Source organism: Lemur catta, chromosome 7, assembly GCF_020740605.2.
Source record: "Lemur catta isolate mLemCat1 chromosome 7, mLemCat1.pri, whole genome shotgun sequence".
Taxonomy (NCBI): Eukaryota; Metazoa; Chordata; class Mammalia; order Primates; family Lemuridae; genus Lemur; species Lemur catta.
Window position 1 is genome coordinate 67506456 of NC_059134.1, and position 17145 is coordinate 67523600.

General features: G+C 52.2%; 1 protein-coding gene across 17 annotated transcripts in view; it reads left to right on the forward strand.

Annotated features, from left to right (window-relative positions):
* MICAL2 (microtubule associated monooxygenase, calponin and LIM domain containing 2) overlaps positions 1-17145 on the forward strand; it is a 217109-nt gene that overhangs the window by 132263 nt on the left and 67701 nt on the right. For 10 of the 17 annotated variants that reach the window (XM_045557535.1, XM_045557534.1, XM_045557547.1 and 7 more), the window contains 4 exons: positions 4063-4170; positions 5133-5322; positions 6792-6880; positions 8103-8205. In XM_045557535.1, coding sequence (XP_045413491.1) covers positions 4063-4170; positions 5133-5322; positions 6792-6880; positions 8103-8205 — 490 coding nt within the window. Of the gene's footprint in view, positions 1-4062; positions 4171-5132; positions 5323-6791; positions 6881-8102; positions 8206-10895; positions 12213-17145 lie in introns of those variants that run through there. The other 7 variants (XM_045557543.1, XM_045557537.1, XM_045557540.1 and 4 more) reach the window with 2 other exon arrangements.

A 17145-nucleotide genomic window follows, 5' to 3' on the forward strand; every position in this document is an offset into this window, starting at 1 on the left:
GGAGGCTGTTCTGCTGTCAGGAAATGGAAGATGACCCTCGAGCCCTGGGGAACATTTGCCTTCATATTGGTCTTTGTGGTGGGCTTCAAAGCCCCCACCCCATTCCTTGAGACAAGTTTTCCATCAAGTGGTTTCCTTGTGACCTCTCAAGGAAGCCTAGTCTACCTCTTGGTGGCTCTGGGATGGTTCCCATCAGGTGAGGAAGGGCAGGTTGGAGACCCAGAGCTGATTTTCTTAAGGTTGCTTTCATTTCACCTTTTTTTTCTTTTTAAAGAAAGTCCTCGTTTCAGGGTGGATGTGTGGATGCCACCAGGGGAAAGGAGACCTTTGGCCCTAATGAAAGGCAGACCCAGGTGTGGTCTTCATCCTGGGTGCCCTGGCCGGGGGCCCTAGCCAGTGCCTGGTGCCGTAGAACAACCGAGCAGGCCTGCGACTGCTCCCACATGTTGTGGCGACCCCCCCGCGACCTCGCAGCCCTCGGCATGCGTCAGTAATAGTGCGGAAGCCCGGTGTACAGAGTGCTTATTAGCTAAGTGGTTAATAAGGTCTCATTAGGGACTTGTATTCAAAGTCCCGGCAAGTATAGTCTCAGTCTCTGCTAATGCAGGGGAGGCAGTAATTGCGCGTGGGAATCTCGGCATCACCAGGTGCCTCTCTGGGAGAGTCCCGTGGAGCCGGTTCACACACTGGGCCAGTGGAGACGGCGCACAGGGGCTGGGGGGGCAGTACGGAGAGTAAATCTGACCTCTCCCTCTCCCTCCCCTCATTATTTTGATATAAACCCAGGAAGTACTTTGTATTCTACAGCCCCTAAGTGAGGGGCCAAGCTGGGGGCCAGAGCAGGGGATGGAGCATCAGGCAAACAATGGCCTATTGTCCTGAGCCAACGTACCTGAACCTTTCCTGGAAGCAGGAGCCAAGTTTCTTGGCATTTGTAGCCTCCTGGAAATGGCAGAGTGTGGTTGGAAGCAGAGTCCTGGTCTCCCCGAGGCACAGCCAGCATGGGACAGGGACGGGAGCGGGGGCTGGCCTGGCAGCTGGTGCCCCTGAGAAGCAAAGTCTGATGACTCTGTTCAAGTCTGAGGGATCAGACACCGCCAGCAGGCCTGTAGCTGTGGCCTCTGCAGCCCCCAAGAGCCACACCGTGGTCTGGAGTGGCCACTCCAGTTATTTCTCCTGTTGGGCTTCCTGCGTGAGAACGGGAGCAAGAGTCTCCTGGGCCTTGTCACTCCCACCGGCCTGCTTGGCACCCTCTCCCTGTTCAGCCCTGGTTCGTGCCTGTGCTTGCGCGGACCCTGACAAGGTGCCTTGGGTCCTAAGGGTGGGCTCTGCTACCAGGAGTCGGGGACCTGTGCAGGCTTACTGTCACTGGCTTTGCGGTTCCCTGAACTTCCTGCTTTCTGTTATCGGATTAGATGTGGCCTCCCAAGGGCAGTCTTGGGTTTAGACAGAGGGCATTATTTCACCCACATGCAAGTTACTGTCATTTGTTGTGGTGAGGGCTATCAACCCCTGCCCAGAGGCCCTGCAGCCTAAATTGCTGCTCTCTCTGGCCACATCTCACACAAGCTGGATTTGGAGGCTGGGAAGAGTCTAGAGCCTCCTTGTGGGAGCATCAGGAATGGTGCTTCCAGAATCTCATACCGTGCATATCTACCCCCCCTAAGAAGAGACGGCGGCATTCTCAGGGTGGGCTTTCAGAGCAGGTGGGGGAGAGGGGAACAAGCTGGGGCTTGCTGAGGAGCATATGTGTGATTGTGCCATGCAGCTGTCTGGGCTGTCAGCTGCCCCCCTTCCCCAGCTCCTTGACACCTTCGTGGGGACGCAGGCGTTCGTAGATGCCCTCAGGAGCACAGGCACCTGCATCCCAGCATCAGGTGGTGGTCCCAGGCCCACACGGAGCCACTGGCTCTGAGCCGCTGCAGAGATCCCCCAGCCCACTCTGCACGCAGGTCTTGCTGGCAAGTCGGCTGCAGTCCTGCTGGGGACCCAGGTCGCACCCAAACACAGCTCCCCAGGGCCCGGGAGCTGCAGGGCAGCTGGGGCAGGCCGAATGTAGAGGAGGGAGGGAGGAGTAATCAAGGGGTGAGGAAAAAACGGTGTTTTCTCTCACTCTCGTACCACTCGCCTCTGGTCACCAAAACACGTGTGGGGATGTTTCTCCCACCAACAAAATCTGTAAACATAATGTTTTCCTCGAGTTCTCCGAGCTGTCCTAGCAAATTAATCGAACCCGAGGAGGGAAGCGCTTGCTTATGTTTACTGGTCTATTGTAAAGGATTCAGTGACAGAGACGGATGAGCACCCAGATGAAGAGGTGCACGGGGTGGCGCCTGTCGGGAGGGCCCGAGGCTTCCCTGCCCTCCAGGGGCACCACCTTCCAGGCACCTCCACCTGTTCAGCTGCCCGGAAGCTTCCCAAATCCCACCCTCTCTGGTTTCTATGGAGGCCTCGTTATGTCAGCGTGATTGATTCACTCGCTGGCCTTTGGTGATGGACTCAACCTCAGCCCCTCTGCCTACGCCCTGGGTCAGGAGCGGGCTGAAAGTGCCAACCCTTAATCATGGGGTTGGTTCCCCTGGCAACCAGCTCCATCCTGAAGCTATCCAGGAGCCTAAGAGTCGCCTCCTTAGAGCAAAAGATGCTCCTGTCACCAAGGAAATTCCCAGGGACTTAGGAGTGATAATGCCAGACATTATCACTCAGCAAATTACAAAGAGCTCTGAGGTCTGTCTCGGGAACCAGGGGGCAGAAACCAGATATATATTTCTTATTAGATCACAGTGTCACACAAGGTACTCTTGGCCCAGCCCCTGCTCAGTGCTGGGCACTCCAACACACATTTTCTCCCTCAGTCCTTCCCACAAATCCACGAGGTAAGTACAACTGTCCCCATTTAACTAAACGAGGAAACTGAGCTCAGTGCAGTGCTTTGTACCGAGTCTGAGCACCAGCTCGAGGTGGAGCTGGGTCCCCACCCTCCCCCCCAACCTGCTGGTCCCACTGCTCCCTGCACAGCCACCTATGGTCCCCGAGGAGGAGGGGGCTCTGCAGGAGGGCGCTGCCCCTGAACAGCCATCTGGGAAGGCTTGCCTGCTGATTTCTTTCTCTCCTTTGCTTGGCTTCTCCAACACACTGGCTTTTGGAGGCGACAGGCCTTTTTGGTGGTGATTTGGCCCAAGCAATGTGATTCCCCTCCACCCGGAGGAGAGTGGCTGTGAAGACCCCAGGACCAGGGTTCAGGAGATCTGAGTACTGTCCCAAATCTTGCATATATTTGCAGAGTGGCCTTGGATAGACCCCTTCCCCCCTCTGGGATTCATTTGCGCCATCTGTGCAAGGAGACGCTCGAGGAAGTCCTGAAGGCCTTGTACCCCCGGTGGGTGTCGTTCTGCTAGTCACTCGGTTTGCCCAGGGCCACAGGGATTTTTCTCTTTTAATTTTTAATCCTTCTTTTCTAATTTTTTACTGTGTTAAAATATATATAACTTAAAACTTACCATCTTAACCTTTTTTTAAGTGTATGGTTCAGAAATGCCCAGGCTGGTCTCGAACTCCTGGCTTCAAGCATTGCTGCCGCCTTGGCTTCCCAAAGTGCTGTGATTACAGGCGTGAGCCACCGCACCCGGCCAAGTGTATAGTTCAGTGGTATTAAATACATTCATAATGTGCTACCATCACTATCATCCATCTGTACAACTCTTTCCATCTTGTAAAACTGCAACTCTGCGCCATTAAACAACTCTCCACTCCCCTCTCCCCAACCCCCACAACCACCATTCTACTTTCTGCCTCTGTGATTTTGACTACCCTAGGTACCACACACAAGTGGGATCACACAGTATTTGTCCCTTTACACCCACGGGGTTTTATTTCTCTCCTTTCCTCCATCCCCAGAGTGCCTGCTGTTCGCTCCTGGCTGGTCGTGCCTCTCGCGGGATGCGGGTTGCTGTGTGCATGTGGGCGTGGAGCCCTTGCCCACATCCAGCCTGTTTGCATTTTCCCTCTGGGTGCTAACTGGCCTCTACCTTTGTCTCTGTCTCCGCCTCCGCTCTCGGTTAGCTGACAGTAGGGAAAGTGTCCAGCGGCATAGGGGCTGCGGCTGAAGTCCTGGTCAATCTGTACATGAATGATCACAGACCTAAGACCCAGGCCACCTCTCCAGACCTGGTAAGGACACGCACCCCTCAGCCTTCTCCCGCAGACACTCGCTCTGGCCTCCCAGGGAGGGTGCGCGGGATGGCCCGGACCTCCCAAGGCTCCGCTTCTCGTGGGACAAGAGGGGGCTGAGGACGGGCTAGGGCAGAGCAGAGGTTAGAAGGAAGCTGCATTTCCTTAAAAGCAAACCTCACTCTGGTCCCTTGTGGATCATTTCCAAGACAGAGCATCTTCCCTGCTGTCTGGGGTTCTGGGGGACCGCTCAGTAGAAAGGCTCAGGTGAAACCGTAGGATAATTGGACGTCCCTAACTTTCCGTGTTTAATGTCCAACCTGAACAGCCCCTTTGCACTGGATTGAGAAATAAGTAATGGGAGAAACATCCCTTTGATTTGAATTCTCGCCTTCTCCAAGCGAAGCCACTCGCTGCGATCACCTATTCTTTTGGTTTTCGTTTGGCACATTCCCCTGGAATCACCCAGGTGTCCCCCTGCCCGGGCCCACGCCCTCCCTCTTGGCATTTAGAAATTTAACTGAGCAGACTTGATGCCACAGGCCAAGGACATGTCAAACATCCCCAGTGGGCTGGTTTCAGTGACCTCTCTCTACAGCCGGGTGACACTTAACTCCAGGGACAGATCCCGGAGAGAAAGTCCCTGAGCAGATACATTTGAGTGATGCCCACTCTGTCATCTCAGACAATGTCACTCCCACCCCAAAGCCAGGGCAGCCGGCCTGGGGGACAGCCCTCCCAGGCCCCCGTTGCTGCAGCCGCCTGTGTGGCAGTGCACGCGGCAGCGCCCCTGCAGGGTGGGGGTCTGTGCCAGAGCCAATCTTCCCACCCCTCACTCTTTGCTGCGGTGACAAGGACAACAAAGGTCCCCAGGACTTAGTGCGGAGTTTCCAAAAGCCTCGGCCTGGCATTCGAAAGCCGAGGTCAGCCCTAACACACTGCTCTTTTCTCCTGATCCCCAGGAATCTACGCGGAAGCCGTCATTTCCCCTGAACCTGGGTGGCAGCAACACCTGTCACTTCTGTAAGAAGCGTGTGTACGTGATGGAGCGGCTGAGCGCCGAGGGCCACTTCTTCCACCGCGAGTGTTTCCGCTGCAGCGTCTGCGCCACCACCTTGCGCCTGGCTGCCTACGCCTTCGACTGCGACGAAGGTAACCCCGGGGGCCGGGGCCGCACTGGGTCCTGGCCTCGGCCTCAGACATGGCCTTGGCCTGGGTTCCTGTCCCTCTAGCGGCTCTGGGACACCCAACACATCCCCCACAGGGAGTGTGGTGCCGTCACAAAAGCTGTTCAGAGAAACGAGGAGCTCCTGCTAGCCAGGGAGCCTGACTGCTCGGGGGGAAGGGGAAGTGTTGGCACCTGCAGTATACCAGCCACTGCTGGGCACCTACTGTGTGCCAAGGGCTTTATGTGCATTTCTCATTTAGCCTCATCCCCGTGCCTTGTCCTGGTGTGGCCAAGAAAAGCACACCTCATAACCTGGGTGACACGCTTGGCACCACACCTGGCATGTGATAAAGGTTTCCATTAATGATGGGATATTAATATTCTTCCTAAAGTATGTATTATAAAAATAACTAGAATAATAACACCCACTCTGATAAGTGGCCTAAGAGAGATCATTGAGGAAGGAATGTGCTCATTGGAACGAGTGACTGTTTTCTGCTTTTCACACTTGATATTTGCGCTGTCATGTATGATGAGAGGCAGCGTAGCATGGGGCTCTCGGTCACATACCCTCGAACTGAACTGCCCGGTTTCAAACCCAGCCTGCACCCCTTACTGGCCACATCATCCTGGGCCTGCTGCTTAACCTCTTGGCCCCTCAGTTTGCTCATCTGCAAAATGTGGTTAATAGTAATGCCTGGCTCTTAAGTTTGTTGTGAGAATTGATGAATTCATTCACACAAAGCATTTAGGATAGTGTCTGGTATACAGTAAGTCCAACCTAAGTTTCCTTATTGGTATCATTCTTACCATCACTGTTGTTACTAGCGCAGCAGTGAGCAAGGAAGGCTTTTCTGGAAAGTGCCTGGTGGCCCTGGGCAGTGGCCAGTTTCCCGGTGTGTGCCCCGCGTGGGTCTGTCCCTCCCCAGCACTGCTGCCACTTGCTCTCAGCCGTCCCCAGAAAGGAGGACCAAGGATGTCAATACTTACAGCTGTCCATCTTAATGCCTGGCAGCTGGTCTTTTAAAAAAACTTGGCCTCAGTTTAATGAATATTTTGTGTGTGTGTTGGCCCAATTATTATAAAGGATGCAGAGGAAGAGCCAGAGGGAGGTGATGCACAGGGTGAGGTGTGGCAGGCGGGGCTCAGCGCTCGCGTGCCGTCTCCAGGTGCAGGCCTGCCACACGGGAGCTTCCACGTAGCCGGCTATCCGGAAGCTCTGCTTGGCTTAAGGGTTTTAGGTCCATCTCCAGACACTGCTGCCTCATCTCAGCACCACTGTTTTAAGGCAGGCGACAGAAGGTGCTTCCCAAGTTTGAGCCATCCTGGGCGTAGGTCCACTGTTGGTGTTTTCTGACTTGGACAGTGGCAGGTACTTCGGCTTGTGTCTACTGTGGTGCTGGTTTACGGGAGAGAAATCTTCGTATATGTGTATGTGCACCTCTTTTTACAGGCAAGTTTTACTGCAAGCCCCACTTCATTCACTGTAAAACCAGCAGCAAACAACGGAAGAGACGGGCAGAGTTGAAGCAGCAAAGAGAGGTATGTTTTGTCTCGAGAGTGCTGATGAGACAGGGAAGACCCTTGAGAGGAGAAGGTTCTCCAAGATTCCTCAAAGTTAGGCCACCTTTTTTGCCCTGGAGGGATGGAAGCTACTCACATATGAAGAAGAGAGCCTGCATTTCCTGCTGTGGATGGGTCCTCTGCCTCAGTCTGTTCCAGATGCCAGCTCCCAGGAGAGGCTGTGCTGGCCTCTCACAAGAAGCCCAGAAAGAGCTTGCCTACGTGCCAGGGGTGGGACGCTAGGCTCAGCCACGCAAGGCCACGTGGTCCCTCTGTGCCTGGGGCCCACCTGGCCTCAGGCTGCTGCCTGCAGGAATACCTGGTATGGGGTTAACCGTCTGTGGTTTCCAAGTCCTTTCCCAGGCTCTTGAAGTCAGCCAGGTGAGCAGCCTGCTGAGTTTATAGACGATGTGTGGTAGCACTGGCCCTGGTGCCCTTAGCAAATACCTTCTCCCAGGTTTGCTTAATCACTCACCACCAGCCATGAGCTACAACTTAAAACTTAATTTCTCTAATTACTCAAGTTATATAGGATCCTTGTAGAAAACTGGAAAAATAAAGTATACAAAGGAGGAAAGTTATATCACCTATAATCACTGTATCCAGAGAAAACCACAATTAACATATTGTAACATCCCCTTCCAGACTTATTCCCGTGTGAATATATTTTAGCCTAGATGGAATCCTATCTCTACAGTTTTATAACCACCTTTCCTTTTTTTCACTAACAGCATATCAAGAACAGTTTCCCATGACATTAAACATTCTTTTGAAGCATAATTTTTGATGCCTGTAAGAGATTCTACTTTATGGATGGTCAATAGTTTACTTCCCTGGTCCCGTATTATTGGACCTTTATGTTTGATATTTTTATCTTACAAATATTGTTACAATGTACATCTTAGTACTCGTATCCTTATCCGTATTTCCAATTATTTGCTTGGTATATATCATTAGAAGTGACAGTGCTGATCCAAGGGTGTGTGTATATATTTTGAAGAATCGGGACCACCGTGGTCACTTTGCCCCCCAGAACAGTTGTGCCCATGTGCAGCACCCGCTTCAGCAGCGAATGTGGGGCCGGTTGCGGAACACGGGGTCTGCCAGTTTCCAGTTTTGTGACTCTCTTGGTCTGCTTCATTGGAGCAGTCCCTCTGGGAGACTCAGGGACTAAATGCCCACATTTTGATCTCGTTCTCAGGAGGAGGGGACGTGGCAGGAGCAGGAAGCCCCTCGCCGAGACACTCCCTCGGAAAGTTCTTGCGCGGTGGCCGCCATCAGCACGCCGGAAGGCAGCCCCCCAGGTATCTCCACCTCCTCCTTTAGGAAGGCGCTGAGCTGGTCTCTCGGGCTGCCCGGGGCCCTGCTCCACCTTCCCGGGAGCCTGCTTGACTGGATGCAGGGAGTGCTGCGAGCCGCCGGCCGCCATTTCAGGGACAATGCTTCCAACTACTGCTTCACCTACGAGCTGCTGAGCCTCGGGCTGCCACTGCTCTGGGCCTTCTCGGAGGTCCTGGCAGCCATGTACAGGGAGTCCGAGGAGTCCCTCGAGACCGTCCGCACCTGGGTGCTCAGGTGCCTCCCGGCCAAGCTTCACTGAAGCACCCGGCTGCCCCAAAGTGCCTTAACATTTCCAGAGTTGGTCGGTGACGTGTCTGTCGTTTGCCAAGGCTCTGGCCACGAGGTCGAGCGTTCTTTAACCAAATAGCTCCAAGCCAAAGCGTTTCACGTTGGCCACCTCCGCCTGGCCTTGTCAGGGTGAACATCTACTCACGGTGCTAGGGCCAGGGACAACATGAAGGATGTTTTTTATAGCTTTGTACTTTTTTATACCAAAGCGAGCCATATTTCTGGGTTTACATTTCAATTTTTAACTTCTAATAAGCCAAGAGAAAACTTTTTTTTCCTGAGTGTCAATTTTTCTAAACACAAGTTTGCAGTTTATAGCTGGGTTCACACAAACCCATCAACATTATAGTGAGTTGTGATGGCCACTGCCTGCAAAGTTTTAACAGTGGGGATTTTACATACACGAAAGTGAGTGTGCCTTCTCCTCACCGGTGCCTGTCTACTTATGTGCCTGGATGTCACTGGTCAACAGCAGGCAATTTTTTGCGACATGGAACTCTAATTATTTTTAGAAGAAAAGAGTAGAGAACAAAATAGAATTAAACCTACAAAAGCACATAGCATATGTATTTGGCTGTTGTCTGTCCTCCCAGAGGGAGGAGGGCTGTTTTGTTCCCTTGTTTTGATGTAAAATAGTAGCTTGAAGGCTTTGTCCACCATACCACATCACAGCCAGATGACACAGAACCACGAGTTTCAACCAGATTGCCACAAGCATACATTTCCCTTCCCACTAATGGGCGCTGCAGAGGAAGCCCACTGGACTTGACCGTAGAGAGCTCCGTCAAGCCGATGCAGTGCTGAAGATGAGATATTTCAGCTGGTGGCATTTTAACTCCAGGAGCTGTCCCTACTGGGTCCCCCAGCCCAGGCTGCAGGCTGAGCCAAGGCCACTCAGGGTGCGTAAGGGTCAGGCTGAGTGGAGTGGAAGACTCTGTCCTCTCACAGGGTGTCCTTTGAGACTGAGGGCATTGCGAGCACATCCAGCTATTGCAGGGAAATGTGGCCTGTCCACTGAGCATTGCCTGTGGCTATCCTGGCTGCTTAGTGGCTCCACGGCCAGGTGCACATGGTCAGAATAGTCAGAAACCACTTTCATACTGCCTAGCAAAGGAACGTGTCTGACCTCCACGGGGAAGCTCTACTGTACGTTGACTGGCAGGGAAGGCTGGGAGTAGAAGCTGTTTATTGACTGACCCAAAGGAAGTTTGCCCTAGTAAGGGCAAAAACAAGCATCGGGCCCACCTACATTCCTCACTCTGAATATCTGGGAGAGCCCTTGGCTGTCCCCACGCCACTCTGCCTGGACATGCACAGCTGCAGGGTCTGGTTGAACAATCAGGAGACTGAGAGAGAAAGGCCTTCTATGGTGCTCAGTGTATCCGGATTTGCTGGGCCCGAGATAGCTCTATGCAGTTGTTATCACTGGAGATTCTTCTAGATTAACTAAGGAGGAGCCTGGTGTGAGTTAGGAGCCAGAGTTCTCGACAGCTTTGAGATGACAGGTTTCTATAGAGTGGGAAGAAAGGGTAGTGAGTTTCTACAAACACCTATCTGAAATCCTTGAGACAAACAGGGGAATGGCCTTGGCCAAGTCTGTGGGAACCGGCGCCTCCGTCCTTGTTGGAACTGTTCTCAGTCTGATGACTCGCATTGTGTTTTTTCCAATTTTTGCTGGGATTTTAATGTTCAGCATGGTAGGCGGAGCCCTTGATTCCTTTTGTGTTTCATTATAGAGAGTAAATTCTCAAGGTGATGATGTGAACAGCCGTGTTATTGTCATTATAATCAGCTCAGGGTAGGCTGAGATGTTGTGTGGAATGTTCTATGAAGCCAGAATTGGAATCTCTAAGAATGTCATATATGGCCATAAGGAGACTGGTTTGAATTACTCTGGTGAGACGGGGTGTGCCTAGCAGAAGTCTGAGATTTTTGTATAATATGTTCTGAGACCTCGATCGAACCTTCCTGGTAGACGGTACCAACACGCACAGGTGGATCCCAGAGGGTGATGGCTCTAGGCCTCCATGGCGTATTGGAGAATGAGTAGGAGACACTGGAGGACAATGGGGCAGAGACGGAGGTCCCGGGGGCATTTGTAGCTCTAAGTGGAGTACAGGGTGGTGTTGGCAGTATGCAAACTGCGTGCGTCCACCCTTGTAATTAAGTAACTGGCCACTACCAGGAAGGTTCATCTCTCCTAAGCAAGCAGTGACTTGTTTGGGGTAGGTTCCCCTTTTTTTAACGATTGCCTTGTTTTCAACTCTGATGCCTTCTCGTGTTGTCATTTGTTTTCCTTTTGTCCCTCACTAAGTTCTCTTTTCTGTCTTTCTCTCTCTTTCCAACCTCACACTGTGGCCGTCAGTGCATTTCAGCCTTCCAGTGCTACACCCACTTCTTGGCTGACACACTTCTGCTCTGAGGTGACTGGTTTTCTTGCCAATTTCCAGAGAGTGGTACTAACCCCTAACCCGCTTTCCGCACCCCGTCTTCCCCGCCGGTGGTGCTGGTTGCGCTAACTGTGAGTGTCTCGCATCCTAATGGACTCATTCAGTGGCATGGTCGGTTAACAACGAGGGGTGGTGTTCAGCTTGAGAGCCGTGTTCTGCCTGCCCTTCCCCTGGAGCCGGCGGTCTGGTCCATACCAAGTGCATGCCCCGCCTCTCCTCTGTCCCCTGGGCCTGCCTGCCTGCATGCTTTTCCAGGTGTGCCTGCAAAGCCACTTACCTTCTTGGGAGGGTCAACCCTGACGGTGAGACAGTACCATAGGGAGGGCTCTGTCCCCTTGGAAAAGAACACTTTTGCCTCGTAGTCTCTGAAAAATCTCATGCATATCAGCATCTTCTTAAATTGGTTCCAATACACAGAGTAATAATGTCATTGATCAAAACCCATAGGTGGTTCTTTCTGGAGGGGTTTAAAAAAAACATTTACTCCCAGGCTTCATCCCAAGCTTGACCCACGCTCTGCAGTTTGAACACATAATTGCAATTGCTCCAGTAACTCCTCTCTCTCTGTTGCAACCTGCACTATAGATCCGAAGGTTTTGCTCTGGTTCTTCTTATCTCCCTTGGCTCATAAAGCCCCAAGTGATTCAGGAGCTTCAAATAGAGCAATCATGAGCCCCAGACAGGGATGTCTTTGAGAAATGACTCAGTTCAGCCCCAGGCCTGGAGCCACCAGTTCAAAGGCCCCTGTTGCTCTGCTTAAAACACACATTCTGCTGACTCATTTACCTGGAGCAGCAGGACAGTTGACATGCTTTTAAAGAGAAACAGCTCGCCCAGCACAGTGGAGCTGTGGTAGGCCAGGAGGCCTCGTGGTCTCAGGTCCTGCATGTGGCCCAGAGCCGCCCCACCCCCCAGCCTGTCTGCCCGGAGCTGCATGCTGCACCCCCGCTGCGTCCGTGCAGATCCTGGCCAGTACGAAGTCGTTGCTCTTGTCTTATCTTCTCTTGCAGAGTCTCCCTTCCTTTGTAGAATGTCAACCAAAGAGTGGCATCCTCCCCTGTCAGCCTCCTCTCTAGCTAGGCTCCCAATCTCATCACAACGCATGTCTGTGACCTTTGGTGATCATTTACAGTGCCACACGGAACCCTGTATTTTGCACACAGCAAAACAATGTTTAGCTTTATTTATGGTATTTGATGCTGTAAATGGAAATAAATATGGTTCTTTATAAAGCTCATTGTTTCCTCTCTTCTTTGCCACAGAGGCTTCTAAACCCCCAAACACAGGGATTGGTTGAAGGGGGTCTGTTTTCCCTGAACTGCTGGCGGGACTTGCACTTGTGGTGACACACGGCTCTCTGGGTCTGCGCTGAGGCATTCTGAAAAGAAATATTACCCGGGGGTAATATTTGGAGAATGTCACCAACGCTCCTGGGCCAGGCTTTGGGTTCTCTTTCCTGACAACTAATCGTACCTCGCTGTTCTAGACGCTGGGCATCATGGGTGAGGGTCGGTGTCCCCTCAGCTGTTAGGGACAGACCATGTTGACAGCAGCCTGCACCCCTTTCCCCACACACCCAAGCGTGGCTCTATAGGAGAGCTGTACCTGTGAGCCTTACACTAATGTAGGCTCCTGCATTGCAAGGTTGGTCTCGAGCACCTCACATCCAGCTGAGTGATGGGTGAAAGGTGAGGAGGAAGGACAGGACGGCAGTCTCGGGATGGCAGTGACCATGGCGGTGTGCTCATCAGACGCAGCGTGGTTTGCCATCTTAAGAGACCTCCCCTGCCCCTGAAGGCTCAGGGCATTCATCATCTTATGCCGTGAGCTCTGCCCACAGGGCCACTCTGCGTACAGCACCCATGGCAATCTCTGGCCCCACTCAGGATGGATTTAAGGGAAGGATTTGGGGTCTCCAGCTAGCCTGGACATGCCAAAGAAGTCTGGTCCTCAGCCTCCCCAGGATGGGATGGCTGCCACTGCCTGGCTAGGTGTAGCTGGGCGTCTGACACTGGCATGAAAAGTCACCTATGAGCTTCATAGGTGCTGGGTTGGGCGTGTGATGCATTCCTTCATGTACTCGTTTGTTTAACAATTGCTTGTCCTAGGCATTAATTCTAGGTCTTACGGATATAGCAGGGAACCACACACAAAGTCTCTGCACCTCCCTGCATCGTAGTATGTATCTTATCTTAGTATTGCCGTTCTAGATCTGATTTGTTTGTTTATCTGTGCCGGCACTCATTTGTTGATTCAACTACGGGATATTTACTGAGCATCTACTAGGATTTGGGAACACAGCAGGGAAAGAAGCAAACAAAAGTCCCCACTCTATGGAGTTTACAGTTGGGTTTTGAGTTTTTTGTTTGAAGTTGGGATGAAGCAACATTGTCAAAGGTACGGTACCCCAAGAGGGGCTTTACAAACAAAGGGTCCCACAGTCACAAAGTTTGAGAAATGTTTTATACCAACCTTGCTAGTTCTCCCAAACCTTGAAGACTCACAAGATTCATTAGGATGTGAAGTCTCTAAGGAGTCTAGACAAAGTTTAATTAACTTTGTTCAAGTCAGCTTTCCCACACTTATTTGAACTTTTGGTTTGGTTTGGTTTACTTTGGGTTTTCTTGGATATTACAGTTTACATAAATAGTGTTTGGTAAAATATTCTTTAATCCAGAAACACCAGATTAAAGACTTGAAATTTTAAAAGTAAAATAATAGAATTAAATGTTAAATAGAATCAAATATTGATTAGATCATGGGATGATAACTTTCTAAGCTTGAATCTTCTGAGTAAAAAAATCACATAGGAAAAACAGGATACAAATCTAATTGCATACATTTTTAAAACATAATGTATAATAATAAAAATGAAAATGTTTACTAGGCAGTCAGACTAGGGGAAAATATGAATTAAATGTGATAACAATGAAGTTCATTGCCATCGTATTTTGAAAGTTCCTTTAAAATAGATGTTGCCAGGCATCTCACACAGTGTAGGGGATCAGTTAATAGTTATTGATTAGAGAGTCAATGATAAATAGGCAAAGGCTATGAATAGACAGTGTATACTTAAGCAAATTTTAAAAAGTAAACACTGAAAAGAAAAAGCAAGCATTTGCAGTAATGCTACTGGCTTTTAAAGGAATATGAATTAATTATGTTGCACCCACTGAATTAGTAAAAAAAAAAAAAAAGTGGAGTCTATTGTAAGAAAAAGTATGAGCTTAGTCACTAGTATTGAGCAGAAAGTAAACTGGGAGACTCTTTTTTTGGAAAGAAATACGGCAAAAATTATTAAGATCCAGAAAAGTGTTCCAACTTCTTGGCCCATTAATCCCACTCTAGGGAATCTACTCTAAGGAAATAATCCGGCAGGAGAAATAAATCTCTGTGCAACTTGAATATTGTGGAGTAAGTAGGCCAACCAGAGCGGGTGGGCTGTTCTCCTTTACTTCTCTAAACACATTCACTTTTACAACTTTCTTTTTAAAAAGATCTTAGTAAGTAAAAGAAGTTACCGTGTCTTTTATTGGCCTCCAGCCAGCTGTTACCCGTGGAGCGTTTTCGCTGTGCCAAGCACTTTATGTACAGAGCTCGGGCAGTTCTTCCCCTCCTGTGGCAACCTTGGGGTCAGTACTGATCCTAAAGCAGCCCCTCCCTCCCCAAGAAGCCCCCTGATCCTGGGGAGGTGAGTCTAGAGTAGCATCTTCGACTGTGAGGCAGCAGAGAGTCCCGCAGCCTGGAAGTCAGGTGGCTGCTCTAAGAGAACCTTGGCGCGTGGTGAGGGCCTTGACTCCCCGCACTCTGGACTGAGTGGCACCGGGCGAGCCCCTCTGTGCACTGGGAGTAGCCACGACTCTGGCGTGGGGTTCTGCGAAGGTGGAGTCAGCGAGTGCACCAGCACGGGGCCTGGCACTCGGGGCGGCAATGCTCTTTGCCGAGTTCTAGAGCACTTTCCTCGTCTCATACGGCAAGGAGTGCCCCCGGGAAGACTTTCTCTGGGCATTCTGGATCAGCTGGGGCTCAGGACGCCTGACAGGACATCTCGGGTCGGGGACTAGACAGAGGTCCCAAGTCACACTGGGTGGCACCACCTTTTTTCCTCCAGCTTTGTGATCCCCCAGCCCTCTGGAAGGCAACCAGCCACCTGCCTTCACTCCCAGGCCTCGGCTCTGGGGCTCCCATTCCTACTTGCCCCAGCTGCCCGTGGACTTTAGTTTTTGCTGCAGTGAAAGACGGAGCGCGGGCTCTGGCTCTTTCCAGCTGCCTGCCCGGATGTCCACTGGGCATCTCCAACCCAATCCACCTCCAACTCCTGATTTTCCCCTGAAACAGGCTCCACCCTTGGCCTCCGCAACTCTGGAAACCTCGATTCCCCTCCTCTTGGAGCCATTCTTGACTCTTCTTTCTCTTGGCCCCACAGGCCACCCATTGGCAAATTCCAGGAATATCCAGAACCCGTCCACAGCTCACCACCTCCACGCTCCCCAGCCTCAGCCCCTGTCATCTCTTCCTGCCTCGTTGCAGCAGCCCCTCCGAGGGGGCCCACTTCTCCCTCCAACACAGCAGCAGGGGTGGTCCTCTTAGAGCTCAAGCCAGGCCTCCCGCTGCTCACAGCTCTCCAGCCCACTGCACAAGTCAGGGCTCTGTAGGGTCTGGCCCCTGTGCTCTGACCTCCTCTCCTGCCTCTCTCCCTCACACACACTGACCCAGCCACACGGGCCTCCTCACACACCGGCTCACTCCATCGTAGAGCCTTTGCACTGGCTGTTCCCTCTGCCAACAACACCCTTCCCAGTACCCACATGGCTGAACCCGTCCATCATTCAAGTCTGTTCATGCGTCCGCCTCTCAGTGAAGTCTGCTATAGCACTGCGCCCCGCACTCCCAGCGACCCTGCTCCCCCTGACCCGACTAGACGGTTTTTCTGTCGCATTTACGTGAAATGTATTCGTTTAGTGTGTGTGTTGTTTAATCTGTTCCCTCCTTGCCTCAACGTAAGCTCCATGGGGGCGGGATCTCTGTTTCTTCTGATACTTGTACAACCCTGACAGGTAGAACAGTGCTCTGCACTTAGTGGGACCTCAGGAAATATTTGTAGAATGTGTGCCCTCTGGCCTGGACCTCAGACTGGGGGGTGTGCGGCCACTGTGGCTGGGCAAGGCCTTGCTGGCGTCCAGCCGTGGTTCAGGAGGGAGACCTAGGAGAGAGGACGACATTGTGTGTCCTGCTGCCTCTGCAGAGTCTTGATTGTGAGAAGGGAGTTTTGATTTTGCTTTTGGGGGTGTCACCTTCACATATATCTTGAGGCAGAGGTGGCAGGTGGGGCTTGGTGCCCCTCCCAGGGACAGACCTGAGGTTGGCAGCAGAGAGCAGATCTGGGGGGGCATGATGTCTTTCGGATACCAAGGCCTGGGCCACCGGCCTAACACATATCCTCTGTCATCTTCTCACTGTCCCCTGCTCTGGGGTCCTCACATAGGAATAGGTGGCAGGTTTGAGACGGGGATGTGGGGGTGAATGCTCTACCCACCGCAACCCGGGTGGAGGGTGGGGTCCCCACGCCAAGGTGTGTGGGTGGCTCAATGTAGCTTTGACCTTGTAAGTCTAGTCATCCTGCAAGTGCCTGTACCTGAGCCCAGGAGAGGCTGCCTGCCAGCTGCGGGGGGCCAGGGAGCCAGGGACCCACTCCCAGATAGAGAAGCTGACTCTTCCATTGGCGGGGCCTAGAAGTGCCAGAAGATTAGGTCTCCTCTCTTCCCAGCCCCAGCCCGTACCAGGCCCAGCAGGCCAGGGCACCACCCCTGGCTGTGGGGACACCACCAGGGACTCATAGCAGGGCCTGCCACCCCCATCTACCCCGAGGCAGGCTGTACAGGGATTGTTTGCTCAGCACTGGGTTCAGCTGCTGCCCCGGCCAGGGGTGTGGACAGGAGGGAAGCACAGTGGCCCCAGGCTACTTCCTTCCTGCTTTACCAGCTTGCTGTTGGGCCTTCCCAGAGACTGAGAGTTGTCCCTGCCCACCTCATTCGGAGAAACCCAGGTGTAGGGCCTGGCTATGCCCAGCTGGAGGCTCGGAGCTGGCCAGCCACGGTGCCTGTTAGTGGCAGGGAGAAGAGGAAGAAAAGAGTCAGGGTCCAAGAACGAAGGCTTCGAACCTGC